At 39.7% G+C, this 16,000-nt stretch overlaps 1 protein-coding gene across 2 annotated transcripts in view; it reads right to left on the reverse strand.

Annotated features, from left to right (window-relative positions):
- LOC109936650 (argonaute RISC component 4) overlaps positions 1–16,000 on the reverse strand; it is a 34,876-nt gene that overhangs the window by 16,580 nt on the left and 2,296 nt on the right. For both annotated transcript variants that reach the window (XM_020535246.2, XM_020535247.2), the window contains exons 2-7: positions 11,117–11,250; positions 10,509–10,693; positions 8,470–8,629; positions 4,406–4,496; positions 3,696–3,920; positions 904–1,038 (exon numbers count right to left, since the gene is read on the reverse strand). In XM_020535246.2, the coding sequence (XP_020390835.2) occupies positions 904–1,038; positions 3,696–3,920; positions 4,406–4,496; positions 8,470–8,629; positions 10,509–10,693; positions 11,117–11,250 (930 nt within the window). The remainder of the gene's footprint in view (positions 1–903; positions 1,039–3,695; positions 3,921–4,405; positions 4,497–8,469; positions 8,630–10,508; positions 10,694–11,116; positions 11,251–16,000) is intronic.

Here is a 16,000-nt window from a genome sequence, read left to right on the forward strand (position 1 = left end):
GTGTGTGTGTGTGTGTGTGTGTGTGTGTGTGTGTGTATACACACACGAGAGAGAGAGAGAGAGAGACAGACAGACAGACAGACAGACAGACAGGAGAGAACGAGCACCTTGCCAAGATCTTCTGCACACCTCCACTTCTCGCCTTCAGAACAACCGCCAAACCTTAAACAGACCATTGTTCGCAGCAATCTACCCAGCCTTCAGGACAACATCGACCACAATACTATACAACCCTGTCATGGTAACCTCTACAAGATATGTCAGATCTTCAACATGGACACTACCATCACACACGGGAACACTACCCACCACATGCACTGCAAATAGTCACAAGATAGGCAATGTTGGCAAAGTCACATGCACTGTAGGCAAGCATGCTCCAAGGCACGGAATATTGGTGAAACCACGCAGACGCTATGACAATGGATGAATGGACACTGCACAATAAATCACCAGACAGGGACGTGCCTTTCCAGCAGGGGAACACTTCAGCGGTCAAGGATGTTTGGCCTCGGGTGTTCGGGTAAATGTCCTCCAAGGCGGACTTCGGAATACAAAATAATGCAGAGTCGCAGAGCAGAGGCTGATAGCCAAGTTTGGTACCAATGACTCAACCAGGAACTTGGGTTCATGTCACACTACAGGTGACCCCACCACACAATACTCACTCACTCACTCTCCACTCCACCCCACCACATGCACTCACTCACCATCCCCCCCCGCACTCACTCACTCTCTTCCCTCCCTCCTCTCCCCCCCAAGATTAAATGGGTTAGGGGCCAGTAATCAGGAGGGATCATGCTGGACACTCCTGCATTATACAGTTTATTTCCGTAAGTGTGAATACATTTACCTAGCACGATTGTTTGATATAGTAGCATGCTTGCATACAAGGACACCTACCCGTTCACTTCTGTCAGCACAAAACAGTCGCGTATGATGTCGTTTCTGAACAACAAGGTATGTTATGCCAGGTCTGTAGTCCTCTTCCAGGCTAATGCAGGCTTTCCGAATGGCAATAAGCTCAGGCCAGGCAACCTATATGCAAGTTTGAACAGAAAAGGAATAAATTTTGCAAGGATATTTATAGTTCCATTGAGTGTTATTTCCTTATTGTTAATTTTTAGCACATTGCTTATTCCACCAACCCTTGTCCAATGAAATAGCTGTGGATAGTTATTGAAGAGTAGGGCTCCCTTCTAAATGAACCATCCTTTTCTCAGGCTGAGCATTCTTCTTCCAAGCCTTTAAATACCACTGTGACTGTGCACAGAGATAAAAGATATGACCACTCATATTTTTTGGGAGAAGGCTGTCACGATTCAGTGCCTCAACAGTAGTGAAACCAAGGTCAGTAATTAATATTACTAGAATTGATAACTAAACTTGTGCAATCGCATTAAGAGACTGTCAGGAGGCAGCTGAGCTATTTGCAGGAAAATAAAGGGATAAGATTCATCCCCAGCTATAACCAAAAATAGGCTTGCAAAGTTTGATCATATTAGTCTACTTGGTTAAAGATCAAATGCAATGCAATATTTCAGAAATCTGACATCAATGACCAGAAACAATGGGTGTACAGAATTTAAGGACCATGCAAATTGGCTATTGTGTTATACATGTTACAAAAGAGAACACATATCTAAAAAAAAAAAGGGGTAACACAGTGTGGAGCTGGAGGAGCACAACAGGCCAAGCAGCTTCAGCGGAGCAGGAATGTTGACATTTTGGGTCAGGACTCTTCTTCAGAAAAAAAAACTTGTTTAAATTATTGCAGGCTCAGATGACTGTCTCCGACAGCTGATGATCAGTAACCTGACAGACAGTTGAAGTGATTGGCAAAAGTACCAGTGGAGGTGACATCAGGGCTCTTATGCACTGTGGTAACATCCCTTCATCTGGGTTAGAAGGATTGGGTTCAAATCCAACCTACTCCAGACATGTCATAATATATCTGAACAGGCTGATTAAAAATATCTGCCAAGGTGACATGACAATATTTGAACATTTAAGAATTGGGAATGCATTACCTGAAGATACCCTTCAATTGGGAACTATATAGATATTTGTACAGTAACTATTGCATGGATGTTGGAGACACAGGGACTTGCACAAGTTACAGTGAAATCACAAGTAATTACATTTGGATAACCTGAAATTCTGGTTGTGTTGAAGTTACCAACCATTCCCACCAGCTGTCAATCAAATCCAACAGAATGACACCCAAGATAAACTGAAGTTCTAGACTGCTAACTCCGAATTAGTCGAAGTCATGTAAACTGGTCAAATGACCCGCTAACAAATCAAAGCAGAGCTAGGCCATCCAACTGTGCAAAATCTTGAAGTCAATTCATTATTTGACATCAAGATATCCCTGTGAAAGCAAATTCAAATCCAATGGCTAAACCAGTCAGAAAATTAAAAGTGCTTTTGATTAGAGACAAATTGAAGTCAATACAGCAAGTGGAAAACTGTGGTGCTGAGCAAGCAGGTCTTCTCTAGTAAAGAAGAGGGTCAAAACCACTATCTATCTCAATTTCGAAGAAGCTTGCCTCTTGGTTCTTAGTTGCTGGAGCGAAAACGTTTCCATCTCTGGTCCAATTTTGCAAGAAAGAGGCAGCGCCCTGGCAAAGAGGCTGGACTACAAGGAGTTCACCAGCACCAATGAATGGCCAATTCAAGACAAGGTATGGCATTATATTCCACTTGGTAAGCAGTGAGGGTGTAGCAATTATGGAGACAATGACAGACAATTAACTTCAAAAACGATCTCACCCATGTCCTGAACAAGTATGCATTGAGCGACATTTTTAACATTGTTGAAATCAGACAGTTCTGCCATATTTTAGAATATTGACCTTAGATGTTTCAAGATTAAACATGTATGGTAGAAACTGAAAGAAGTCTGTGCCAAAATGGATGGCATGGAAAACACACAGTCTCTTCTTGCAATAGAGAAGTTCAAGAAGTCACGTTACTTTGCAAATGCCAAGCAACATCCTGTGCAAAATAAGACTAACAAAATCTCCTGCACCTCCAGCATTTTTGATGTATGGATCAGGAAAGTTGGCAAAATGTATTAGTGGAAGAAAAAGATCATCATGAGCATAGATAACTGTCCCGTTCACCCCAACATTGCTGGACTCAAGAGCGTCAAGCTGTCATTCTTGCCTCCCAACATCATGACCAAACTCCTGCCATTGCATCTGGGGAGATTAGGAGCCTGAAAACCCACTAGTGATAACAACTCATTTCTCAGATTATGGAGGCCATCAAAAAGAAGCATGAATACAAGCCAACTGTTTTAGAGGTCAGTTTCAAGTCGTCGTTGTTGTGGAAGCCACAATTATGAATGGTTTCTGTCACAGCGAGTTCACATGGATAAACTGCACAAGATTAGGAGAACAAGGAGGAGCAAGCCGAGGCTGGCTTGGAATTTACAGCAGAGAACAACCATGAAAATTTATAATCAAACTTACGGTAAGTTTATAGGCAAAATTGGGATTACTGGTCTTTAGCTATTTCGAAGCTTTACTTAAGAAGTTTAGTAAGCAGATTCCCCTATAATGGGAGTCATGAATTTATTGGAAATTGCTCTTTCAAAGAGCCACCAGACTTAACCGGCTGATAGGCCTTCTTCTGCATTATACTACTATATGATTCCATGATTTGTTAAGCATCTCACCAACACAAACCTGTTTCATTTGTCCTTCAGAAACTCCACCCCTGTAGTAGATAATGCGTGTTGGCTTGAAGCGGGTTGATTTGTAGAACTGAATCAGGAGCTCACGCACCATGTTGGACAAATCCTGGATCACCTCTTGACTGAACAGCAGGTCCTGAGAAGTTTCTTGTCTTGATGTTTGCACACGTACTGTTGCACAGTAGCGGCTCGGATGTCCATCCATACTACCAACCACCTAGAAAGCAAACCAATTTCTTAATATTTAACTGCAGTTTGTTGTGGATTAAACAGGTACCACAGCTTCAGAGACAATTGTGAAGGGAGGGACTTTCTTGAATGTTTGGATAGAAGGCATGTAGTTGAATACGTAACAAAACACTGCTATCCATTAACCTAATTAGAAAAGCTATCCAAGAACAGCAAGTTTTTCCCTCTTGCACGATGTTGAGCCACAAAATGGACTTTTTCCTGTTAACGTTCTTCACCTGATATTAATGTGGGCAATGACCACAGCTATCAGTACCTTAGCTGTGTGTTTTTCAGTCAAATAATGTTCTGGCTGATTTTTACCTTCAACTGAAAATATTAAATTCAAATTGAGTGCTTCAACTTCTGTTCAGTAAACTTCAGCATTTGGCACACTTACTTTCTGAACCTGAGTATAATCAATTCTTCAACATTGCCAGGAATTGTTTTCTAATATAGCGCTTAACAACTTACAGCAGCAATGGAGGGTTTCTTGCCGTCTCCAGCTGGAGGATGGGTGACATCTGCTCCCAAGAAGATGACAGGCTGCTGGAACACGGATGGCCTAAATATAATACAAATCTTCACATTCTTAAAATGCAATACTGAGGTTCAACACTAACACCTAACTAGTTAATCAGGGTAAACAATTCTGGTTTAGGTGAATCCTCAAGTTAATATATAATAGATAATGTTATAGAGTCAGAGTTTTCAAGCACAGAAAGGGGTCTTTTGGACCCATCATTGCTACATGACCACCAACGTGGACATGCACTCCAGTTCCACTTTCCTGCACTTGCACCATAGCCTTGTATGCTTTGGCATTTCAAGTGTTCACCTAGTCATCATTACTTAAATGTTGTGATGGTATCCACCTCTAATACCCTTCCAAGCAGTGAGTTCCAGATAGCCACCATCTTGTAGAATGAAAAAATTTCCTTCAGTCCATGGTCAGAGAGTATTTGAATATTAATGGAAAGACCCTGGCAGTCTTCTCTCTTGCATCTCACAGCAGCCTGGGATACATCTGGGCCTGTGTATTTATTGAACTTAAAGTCTACCAAAACTGCTAATATCCCTCCCTCTAGATTGTGATTTTGTTTTTGAAAAAATTACAAACGTCCTCTCTGATTTCTATACTTTCATCATCCTTCTCAATAGTGACTACCGAGGCAAAGAACTCTTAAAACCTTACTCGTGTCTTCTGGTCCAAACAATTTGCCACTTGGCTCCCAGGTGGGCCCTATCTTTTCCTGATTATGCATGTTTCCTATCCTAACTAAATAGTCATTAAATTTCTAGCATTCATTGCGAGCAATTTGCAATTATGATGCACATACATCACATGAATTAAGTAGGCAGAATAATGACCTTGCAACTAACATCCTGTGCTGAAGCTATAAACTATATTTGCTTTAGTTTCTAAATGCTCTTAATATTGTCATTGCAGTGTTAATGACCAATAAGAAATTCTATCACCCAAACATGGTAGCGATCGAAGGGAATGAAAGCTTTAAAGAAAATCAGAATAGTCTGCACTATTATCTAGCACCATTTGAGAGAAAATTACAACCTTACATCAGTAACTTAATTTAAACATTTGAACATATAGATTACAGATGGACAAATAATAGATGTTATCTGTATTCCTAAGAAAACTCCTCTGTTTGAATATTTATTGCATGTTATCTACACCAGATGTACTGCAACACATCAGATGGACACATATGCTAGATTTAGAAAATGCTTCCTTTTTCTTCTTGGCTACCAAGAAAACTTGGCAGATATTTGGAATTTATGATTTTGTAATATACCAATGCACTTATTATTTCCACTTCATTTTAGTAATTCCTATACCCTAACCTTGCTTTTCCAGCACAGCAACAACATGGTATCACTTCAAAGTGGAAACTTGCTGTGATGTCTCATACCCATAAAAGGCAAATCCAGTCTGGCCAATCACCACCACTACTCTATTTTCAACCATCAGCATGGTGATGAAAGATGCGTCAAGTGCCATCGATGGTGAGCAGACACACTGAACAATGTTCAGTTTGGGTTTCATCAAAAAAAAACTTGCTCATTCTCATTAAAACCTTGGTCCAAACAAACAGAGGTAGAAACAGAATTCTAGAAGCAAGGCAAGTAATTGCTCAAACATCAGGGTGCATTTGACTAACTGTGATATCAAGACCACCAAGTAAAGCAGAATCAGAATATCTACACCAGTTACAGTCATACCTACCACAAAGTATGAGGATTTTGTTTGCTATAAGACCAAACACTTCAACTGAGGACATTACTACAGGAGTTCCTCAAGGCAGTATTCTTGGATTAATAATCTTCAGCTGCTACTTTAATGACCTCCCTAACATCATCAACTTCAGAGCTCAAGAAGTCTCATGGCATCAGGTCAAACATGAGTAATGAAACCTTCTGCCGATTACCAGCTATCATCCAACCAACTCAGCTGATGAATCAATACTTCACAATGTTGAACACCGATTAAAAGAAGCATAGAGAGGCAAGACTAAGTGGTTTTCAAACACCCACTAAGATTGGCTTTGTGGCACCACTACTAAATGGGGTGTCTGCAGAAGGTGGATGGAAACCAACGAGATGGAAAAGCATACTTGGCCTCGTCCTCACCAATATATCTGTTGCAGATACATCTAACTGCAACAAGTCCCAAGGCTCCTTTTGATACCTTCCAAACAATGACCCCCACCACATAAAAGAACAAAGATAGGAATATGGAACATTACCATTGGCAAGTTCTTCTCCAAGTCTGACAACATCTGGATCTGGAACTATAATCATCATTTCTTCCTCCACCAGGATCGTCTCAGGGCTCTCTGCTTCTTCCTGGAGCAAAGGGTTGAACCATCTCTAACCATCACCACCTCCACTTGGCTGAACTCATCCTCACCCTCAACAACTTCTCTTTTAACTCCTCTCATTTTCTTCAAGTCAGGGTACCTGCATGGGCCCCAGTTATGTCTGTTTCTTTGTGCGGTGTGTGGGAACATTTCTTCCTCCAGTCCTATTCCAGACCCCACCCACAACTCCTTCTCCAACATATCAATGATATCATTGGTGTTGCTTCTCTCTTGTACAGACTTGGAAAAGTTCATAGATTTTGCTTCCAATTTCCATCCCGCCCTCACTTCCACCTGGTCTACCTTCACCTCCTCCCTTCCCTTCCTCGACATCTGTTTTCATTTCTGGGGATAGACTAGACACTAATATCTACTATAAACCCACCCACTCCCATAGCTACCTGGACTATATATCCTTGCACCCTTCTTCCTTTAAAGACTTCATTCCATTCTCCCAGTTCCTCGGTCTCCATTGCATATGTTCTGATGAGGCCAACTTGACAAGGGAGCCTCCACAATGTCCACCTTCTTCCTCAACAGAGGATTCCCCAGCACAGGTGTCAATAGGGCCCTCAACCGGGTCCGACCCAAATCCTGCACTTCTCTCAATCTAGTCTATTGCATTTGCTGCTCACAATGTGGTCTCCTCTACATTAGGGAAACTAAGGCGTAGACTGGGTGACCGCTTCGCAGAACATCTACGTTCTGCCGCAGTAAAGATGCTGAGCCTCCAGTTGCCTGCCACTTTAACACACCACCCTGTTCCCTGGCCAACATCTCTGTCTCAGGTTAGCTACAGTGTTCCAGCAAAGCTCAGCACAAGCTGGAAGAATGACAACTCATTTTGCGCTTGGGGACCCTGCAGCCCTCCGAACTCAATAATCGAGTTCAATAATTTTAGACCTGAACTCTCCCATGTCCTCTCTACTATCTCTCTCATGAACTCTCCCTACCCCACGCATAAGACCTTATTATCACAGTCTGTTATTACACACTACCTATTCTTAGCCACTAACAGTCTCCATTAACAGTTATTCACCCTCCTAGCCAGATCTTTATCCACTCTTTTGTCTGTCCAACTGTTCTTCTCTCTTTCTGGGCTCTATCCACCTATTGTTTACTCCTGATCCCCTCCCCCCACCCTATTTTCTACATATAAACCGACATTTTCCTCGCTACCATCAGTTCTGAGGAAGGGTCACTGGATCTGACATGTTAACTCTGCTTTTGCTTCACAGATGCTGCCAGGCCTGCTAAGCTTTTCCAGCAATGTTTGTTTTTGTTCCTTCACTCTTACTGGGTCAAAATCTTAGAAATCCGTAACAACTCTGTGGATGTACTTTTATCACATGGACTACAGTAGTTCAAAAAAGGCAGCTCACCAGGACAGCAGGGATAGGCAATAAATGGTATCCTTGCCAGTACTGCCCAGATCTCAAACAAATAACCTGTCTCATGCAACAGCTAATGAGTGTCTCAAAATATGGAATCTTCCAGTTGCTCAGCATTCTAACCTCAACAAATATAACAAATTAAATGTTGATTTGCTTATTCATTGACATTGAATACATGCCCTTCACTTGGTACGGCCAAGCTGCCCTCCATAAATCAGTGCATTAGAGCACTGCAGTTGGGTAAATGCAAATTGAATGTACTTACCGCTGATGAGGTACAAGGACGTTATTGATTCCGCCAAGTTTTGCATTGATCTTTAAGCAGAGATTTGATAAAGTTTGTGGGGAAGTTTTGACCACATTCTTCACCTGAACACATTGTGTTGCCATTCCCAATAGCGTGTCACCTACACGTTTCACTTCAGCTAGAAGAGAAAAATGCAAGTTTGAAAATGACAGAGTTTTTCAAAGAACACTGAATTTATTACGGGTTCGCAAACAGGGAAAGAATTCCTACATCCTGCTCCGGATGTTAACATTTCTATAAGTTATACTCAAAGACATCACCCGAATAAATTTGTCTTCCATCCTGCAAACAGTTCTTCAGAGCAAATCCATTTTTGCTTGGGATTAGTGCATTAGTATATTCAACATTAGAAACCAAGAAGTAGATTTATGTCATTTTATTTCACCAAGCCACTTCTCATTTATAGGATCAGAGTCATGCAGCACAGAAACAGACCCTTTGGTCCAACTAGTCCATACCGATCATAATCCCAAACTAAACTAGTCCCACCTGCTGCATTTGACTCATATCCCTCCAAACATTTCTTATTCATGTACTTCTCCAAATGTCTTTTGAACATTGTAACTGTACCTGCATCCACCACTTCCTCTGGCAGTTCATTCCACACACAAACCACTATGCAAAAAAATTGTCCCTCACATCTTTTTTAAAATCTTTCTCCCCTCACCTAAAAAATATGCCCCTTGGTCTTGAAATCTCCAACCTTATAGAAAAGACACCTATCATTCACTTTATCTATACCCCTCATTATTTAATAAGACTCTATACGGTCACCTCTTAACCTGCTATGCTCAACTGAAAAACTGTCCCAGCCTATCGAACCCCTCTTTATAACGAAAATCCTCCAATCCCGGCAAAATCCTGGTAAATCTAATTTAATGACCTTCTACTTGGCATTACGGAACGATCAAGTGGTGAAGTTTTAGAAAGATCATCGGTCTATCAAGCAAATAATGCATCATGAAAAATAATTAGCCCTTTAACAAAATGTTGAAGTAACCATATCTGTAATCTGCAAGCACATACACAAATTATGAATTTCAAGTTACAAAATGTTTTTACATTAGTTTACATTTCTCTTTATGTGCCCACCACCCATCACTATAAGCACCAAGTCTGTGCCAAAAAATTGGCATCAGGACTTAAGCAAAACTGCTTTAACATGCTTGCTGAAGGCATAGTTGTGGCATAGTGGGGTTTTCCTTCTCAGGAAGCTTTCCCCTTGCCACCTATTTCCTCTTAAATTGACTCAGATAGGAAATGCAGAACACAGAATTTTCAGTTTTAAGTTTACATTCCATCATCTATGCTACAAATTTGGGGAACCTTTCATATTTCTCACAAATCCACACCAAAAATTATCACCAAGACTAAAATGTTTTAACAGAGGAACCCAAAGGCATGGAATGTTGAATACTGACGCAAACTGGTAGCTTGTTTCAATGTAGGAATGACAATGTTTCAAGGTTCATTACTGATTCCTGGGATTGTTGATTGCACGGAGAAAGACTGGGTCAACTGTGACTGTCCATTGGAATTTAGAAAAAAAGCGAAGCATTTTATTAAGACAAAATTCTGACAGTGCTGGACAGAACTGATCGTGGTGATGTGTGTATTTTAGATTGAGATGAGGAAAAATTTTGTCACTCAGTGGATGGTGACCCTGTGGAATTCTTTACAATAGAACGCTGTGGAGGCAAAGTAACTGAATGTATTTAAAACAAAATACAGATTTCTGTAGGCTAATGGTGTCAAGAGTATGGGGAGAGAACAGAAATATGGTGTTCAGATTCATGATCAGCAATGATCATATTGAATGGGAGGAGCAGGTTCAATGGTCTATTCCTGCTACTATTTTCTAAATAATACTTACACCGCAGCTCCTGAGAGAAAGAGGTCAATTTCTTTATTTTGCACTTGGTAGCATCCAAAGTCTGCCATAATCTAAACTTAGGACAGTTAAGGTAAATAAAATTATACATTAATCTTTTACATACCATATACAGGGGTTTTTCCAGGTAGGATGACCACAATCAACTGTAGACCAACATAAGTCATCTTCAAGTGCTTAAACATAGGTTCTACACTGTCTGCACCTTGCGCATATTTACAAAAACATGGTTGCCCCTGAATAGGCATTCCAGCATCTTTCGAAATTTTACGCAGTTGATCAGTAAAGTTTCTGGAGAAAGAAAGAGAAATAACCAAAAGATCAAGGAACATAATTAAAGCTACAAAGCACAAGACCATCCACTCCCGCCTGTATCCAGCACTTCGAAAATTAATGTCGCCAGTTTCAATTTGATGCTATTGCTTTTGTCCTAGCCCTCAAACATTTGGCATAGTAATAGAAGTTCTTTATTTTATAACTTGCAGTAATTTCAATGTAAACAATAAAAACAATACACAGTACAGATGTATTTTCAATAGTATAATCCAATTATGCAGACTAGAAGAAACTGGAAACTTTGGGTTGGAAGAAAGAAGTTAACTAAGATGCACAAGAACATTTCAAGCACAAGTTTTTGACATGAGTGCTTTCCAGCAAACTTCGAACAAAATGAAATGAACTATAAACCAAAAAAAAAAGAGATAGAATACTTACTTTAGGACTTCCTCACGACACTGTTTCTGTGGTGCAAAGCAAGCAACTGCCCAGACTTTAATCTCAATACCAGCATAGAATTGTTTGCCTCTCATGTCCCACACCCCTTGATTTGGGGTAGCAACAGTCTTATTCTGAAATAAATGCACAGGGATTGGGAAGGTGAAAAAAAACCTGTTAAAGACAAGCAATCAATAGCAAGTGCAAGTTTTTTTTTGCACTGTTCCCACTCAGAACTGCAAAGTACTAATGGAAACTATTCCACTTCACGTACCATAGACAACTTCAACAGCAACATACTTCAGAATTAAAAAAAATGATCAAAAACTAAGGCAAACACCACTAATCAAACTGTAACCTTTCTGGTTAAGTTTAAAAAAAAAGTGGCTCTTCCTGGAATTGAAAAACCACTAACAATTATAAATTGACTTGTGCAAACAACTCAAGCCCACTTCCTTCTAGTTCTCTTGCACTTTCTCTACCAGCAAACAATAGCACAGAATACAGTTAATTTACCATTGCCAACTTGTGCCCAATAGCAAGTCTATTTTTTTCCTAACCCCCGTGCCTAAATTATAAGAGAAAGCCAATGTTGACGTTTGGGGCTCAAATTTGAGAACCCATAAAAGTTAAAAGATCCCAAAGAAAGCAAACTAAGCGAAAACTAAACCACTGTCCTTGACTATTCCTGCATTACTACAGCCACTTGTCACTCCCCACCAAAAACCACTCAATCTGAACATTCCAACAAGGGCAGGAGTAAGCCATTCAGCCCAGGGATGATGTCTCCCCTGGTGGGCAGGCAAGGCATTTTGGATTGAAGCGAGGAGAAATTTCTTCACTCAAAGCCTTCTCCACCATTTAGTAAGACCATGGCTGATTTGGCCCTAATCTCAACTCCAGATTCACATTTACCCCAGATAACCTTCCACCCCCTTGCTTACGAAGAATATATCCAGCTCTGCTTCCACCTCTTCAGGAAGAGCGTTCCAAAGATTGGCAATTCATGCTGAAAAAAATTTCACCTCAACTTTATTTTTCCAAAATTGCTGACCCCTCGTTATAGATTCTCTCTTAAGAGAAAACATCCTCTCTGTAGGCACCGCCAAGACCTTCCAGGATCTTACATGCTTCAACTGAGTCACTTCTTACTATTACAAATACCACACAAACTGACCTTTCCTCATATACTTTGAATTAATGAATTGTATTAAGTCTAGTAAATGGTATCAGCTTTTTGTTTTCAATGCACTTACATCCTTCTGATGTTATATGCAGTTCTGAAAATAGGGTCTCACTAGTGCCCCGCATAAATGAAGCGAAGTCTACTTACCCTTATATTCAATCCCCCTCAATAAATAACATTCTATTAGCTTTCCTAATGACTTGCTGCACTTGCACACTAGCCTTGAGATCCATGCATTAGGACACCTAGATCCTCAGCATCTCAGAATACTTCTTTATTCTACTACCGAATGAACAATTGCACATTTTGCCACATCATGCTCTGTTACAACTTACTTTCACACTATTGCGTTATCAGCAAATTTGACCTAAACATACCATTGCTTTATTCAAATTTCTTCGCCCAGACTGGTGAGTCTGTGGAATTCTTTACCACAGCAAGTGGCCGAGGCCAAAACATTGTATGTTTTTCAAGAAGGAGTTAGATATAGCTCCTGGGGATCAAAGGGAGAAAGCAGGAACAGGTACCAAGTTAATGATCAGCCATGATCACACTGAATAGCAGAGCAGGCTCAAAAAAGGGCCAAACCGCCTATTCCTACTCCTAGGCCTCTATACCATTTGATCCTTTATCAAAATCATTTACATAAAATTCTGAATAGTTTGTGCCAAAAATCAATTCCTGAGATACACCACTTATACATCTAGTCAACCTGAGAAACACCTATTTACGCTTGCACTCTGCTTCCTGTTAGCCAGCCAATATTCCATCCACACCATTATGCTACCTCTTACATCAGGAGCTTTTGTTTTCCACAATGACCTTTGATGTGGCAATTTATCAAATGCCTTCTGGAAACTTAAATACAGTACATCTTCTTTTATCCATAGCACTTTTCTTCCTCAGACAACTCCAACAGATAGTCTAAACATGATTTCCTTCTCACAAAACCATGTGGGCTCTGCCCAACTACCTTGAGGTTACCCATGTGCCCTGCTATACCTTTTGTAACAGTAGCTTCTAATATTTTCCCTATGGCAAAGGTTAGGCTAACTGGCCAGTAGTTTCTTGCTTTCTGTCTCTTCTTTTGAATCAAGTAGTTACATTTACTATTTTCTAAACTAATTGGAGCCTTCACAAATGTAGGGAGCTTTGGAACACAAAAACTAATGCATCAACTATCTCACTACCACCTTCTTTTAAGATCTGTGCACTTGCCAGCCTGTAGCTCCAGCATTTACACTTTTTCCTCATGGTTATAATTTTCCCAGGGTTTCCCCCTCCGTTTTGTCTCCCAATTTAGAGTTTCTTCTGGATTGTTACTTGTATCTTCTATACTAAAGACAGATGCAAAGTACCTGTTTGAATTATCTGCCATCTCTATTTTCCATTTGTTAAACTCTCTATATTCACTTTCTATAGAACCAATGCTAACTTTTCTTAATCTTGTAACTTTTTAAAATATTGCTAGAAACTCTTACCATATGTTTTTCAATTTCTGGCTGACTTCCTCTCTTATTGTTCCCTCATTAACATTTAAGTCATTCTTTGCCGGTTTTTATATTCAGTTCAATATTAAGTGCTTGGAATATAATTGACACCACATATGGAGAAGGGGTGAAATTGGTTAAGAGTTAAAGCTTCAGTCATACTATTGGTAACAAAGTAAGTTGGAACCATAGATGTACAAAACAAATGAGATGTACACAGACTGTCAAAGCTAGTAGAAGTCACACTAACAAAAGTATAGTACTGGCCTTGGGTCACATACAGTCAATGCTTATGAAAGCTGTGGCAAAACTGCAGATTATACAAGACACTTAGACAAAGAAACTGGTAATTGTAATACACGTTTCTGATAATGTTCTGTAAAAAAGCTTGAGGTATCTGTAACCCACTACAGTTAGTGATAAGACTAACTTTCCTTTTGCAATCATGGAAATAAATGACCATGGACCCAATTCCTGAATCCTCATCAATTTGTGCACTTCACTTATTGGTATGTGCTATAATTCTCAGTGTTCAATCAAATAGTTCTGGAGTAGAATTACAAACATTTGTTGAAGGAATCTGTAACTAAATTAACATGCCCTCCCTTTAAAGGGAACTCAAACTAACCTCAAACGTCAACTTTACCAAAAGGACGATAATCAAACTGATGTCAGGCCAAATAAAAGATAAAAAACTCAATAAAGTTTGACTTTTAAAAATAAAAATCATCATATTCTATTTTAAAAACAGCATAAACGGCAAGGCACAATAATCATTAGGTCTCTCTGCAGTGCACCCAAAAAACAGGTATAGAAACATATAGACGGAAACCAGCTAACCATTCAGCTCATGATGCCTTTGCATTCCCATGCTTTTTGTGGTAGACATGGAAATTATTATATCGGCACTCAAATTACCTTTCGAAAATTATGACTGACTGTTTCCACTACACTTTTAGGCAGTGCATTCATGATCCTAATTTGTTGTAGGAGATAATTTGTCTTCATTCGTCTTTGGAAATTTTTGACAATTACTTAAACTTGCATTCTGTGCTTGCTAACCTCCCAGCAGAAACATTTTTGTTGTATCTAATGCTTTTACGATTTTGAACATTTCTATTCAATATTTTCTTTAGTTCAGGCTGCGCGCAGTTGGATAGAACATGGTGCTAGTAAGACTGAGTTTAAAATCACACCATTGGCCAATATATTGAAGCATAGAAAGTTCTCAAAGGGTAGATGCTGAAGCAGTTTCCCCTGGCTGGACAATTTGGAACAAGCTCTCAGAATTAGGGATCAGCCATTTAAGACAGGAGAAATTTTTTCACAGGGTTGTGAATCTTTGCTGTTTTCTAACCAAGAGGGTTGTTGGAGCTCAGAGATTAAGCATATTGAAGTTTTATATCAACAGACTTCTGAAATATACCATAGGGCAGTGGGTAAAACTGGAAAATCATCCAAGATCTCACTGAATGGTTGAGCAGATTCAATGTGGCAGTGTAGCCTAATACTGTTCCAATTTATATCCTTAACCATCAACCCTCCAAGGAGAAAAATTCCAACTTCCAAATCTCCCCAACAACTACCCAACCATAAAGAAGGCTTCTCACTGTTAATAAGATTCTATCAACTCCATTAGAGAAAATATTGTACGCTAGCCAAGCAATATTTTTTGATGAAAAGATCCCTTTTCTCCAAGATGCTCTCCTATGATTTCTTTAATAATTTTTCACAAGTTCTTTTCTAGACAAGAAAGTGAATGCATTTGCTATAGGTCTGATGGATGGGTTCATTGCCTTCCAAGCAGTGAGAAACCTCAACACATCTCAGCAACAGATGCACACAACAAAATTTAAGCATTATGCTAATACATTAATACATTTTAAAAACTAGCAGAAGGAAATGTAGAAAGACTGATAATTGAACCAGTGTATTCAAAGAAAGAAATTAGTTGGGCAATACTTGCAGAATTGATAATTCTAAGTAGTGTTTGGAATTTAGAAATTTACTTAGCAGTGTTACTTTACTAACAAAGACAGATTTCAAGGAAAAGATTTGGTCTGATGCAAAGCACCCTTAATACTTTGGTAACAAAAACAGAAGTTGTTGGAAAGCTCAGGAGGTCCGGCAGCATCTGTGAGGAAAAGTCAGAGTTAACGTTTCGGGTCTGGTGACCCTCCTCAGACCAGTGTATTCAAAGAAAGAAAT

The sequence above is a fragment of the Rhincodon typus genome, chromosome 27 (genome assembly GCF_021869965.1).
Source record: "Rhincodon typus isolate 14 chromosome 27, sRhiTyp1.1, whole genome shotgun sequence".
Lineage (NCBI taxonomy): Eukaryota > Metazoa > Chordata > Chondrichthyes > Orectolobiformes > Rhincodontidae > Rhincodon > Rhincodon typus.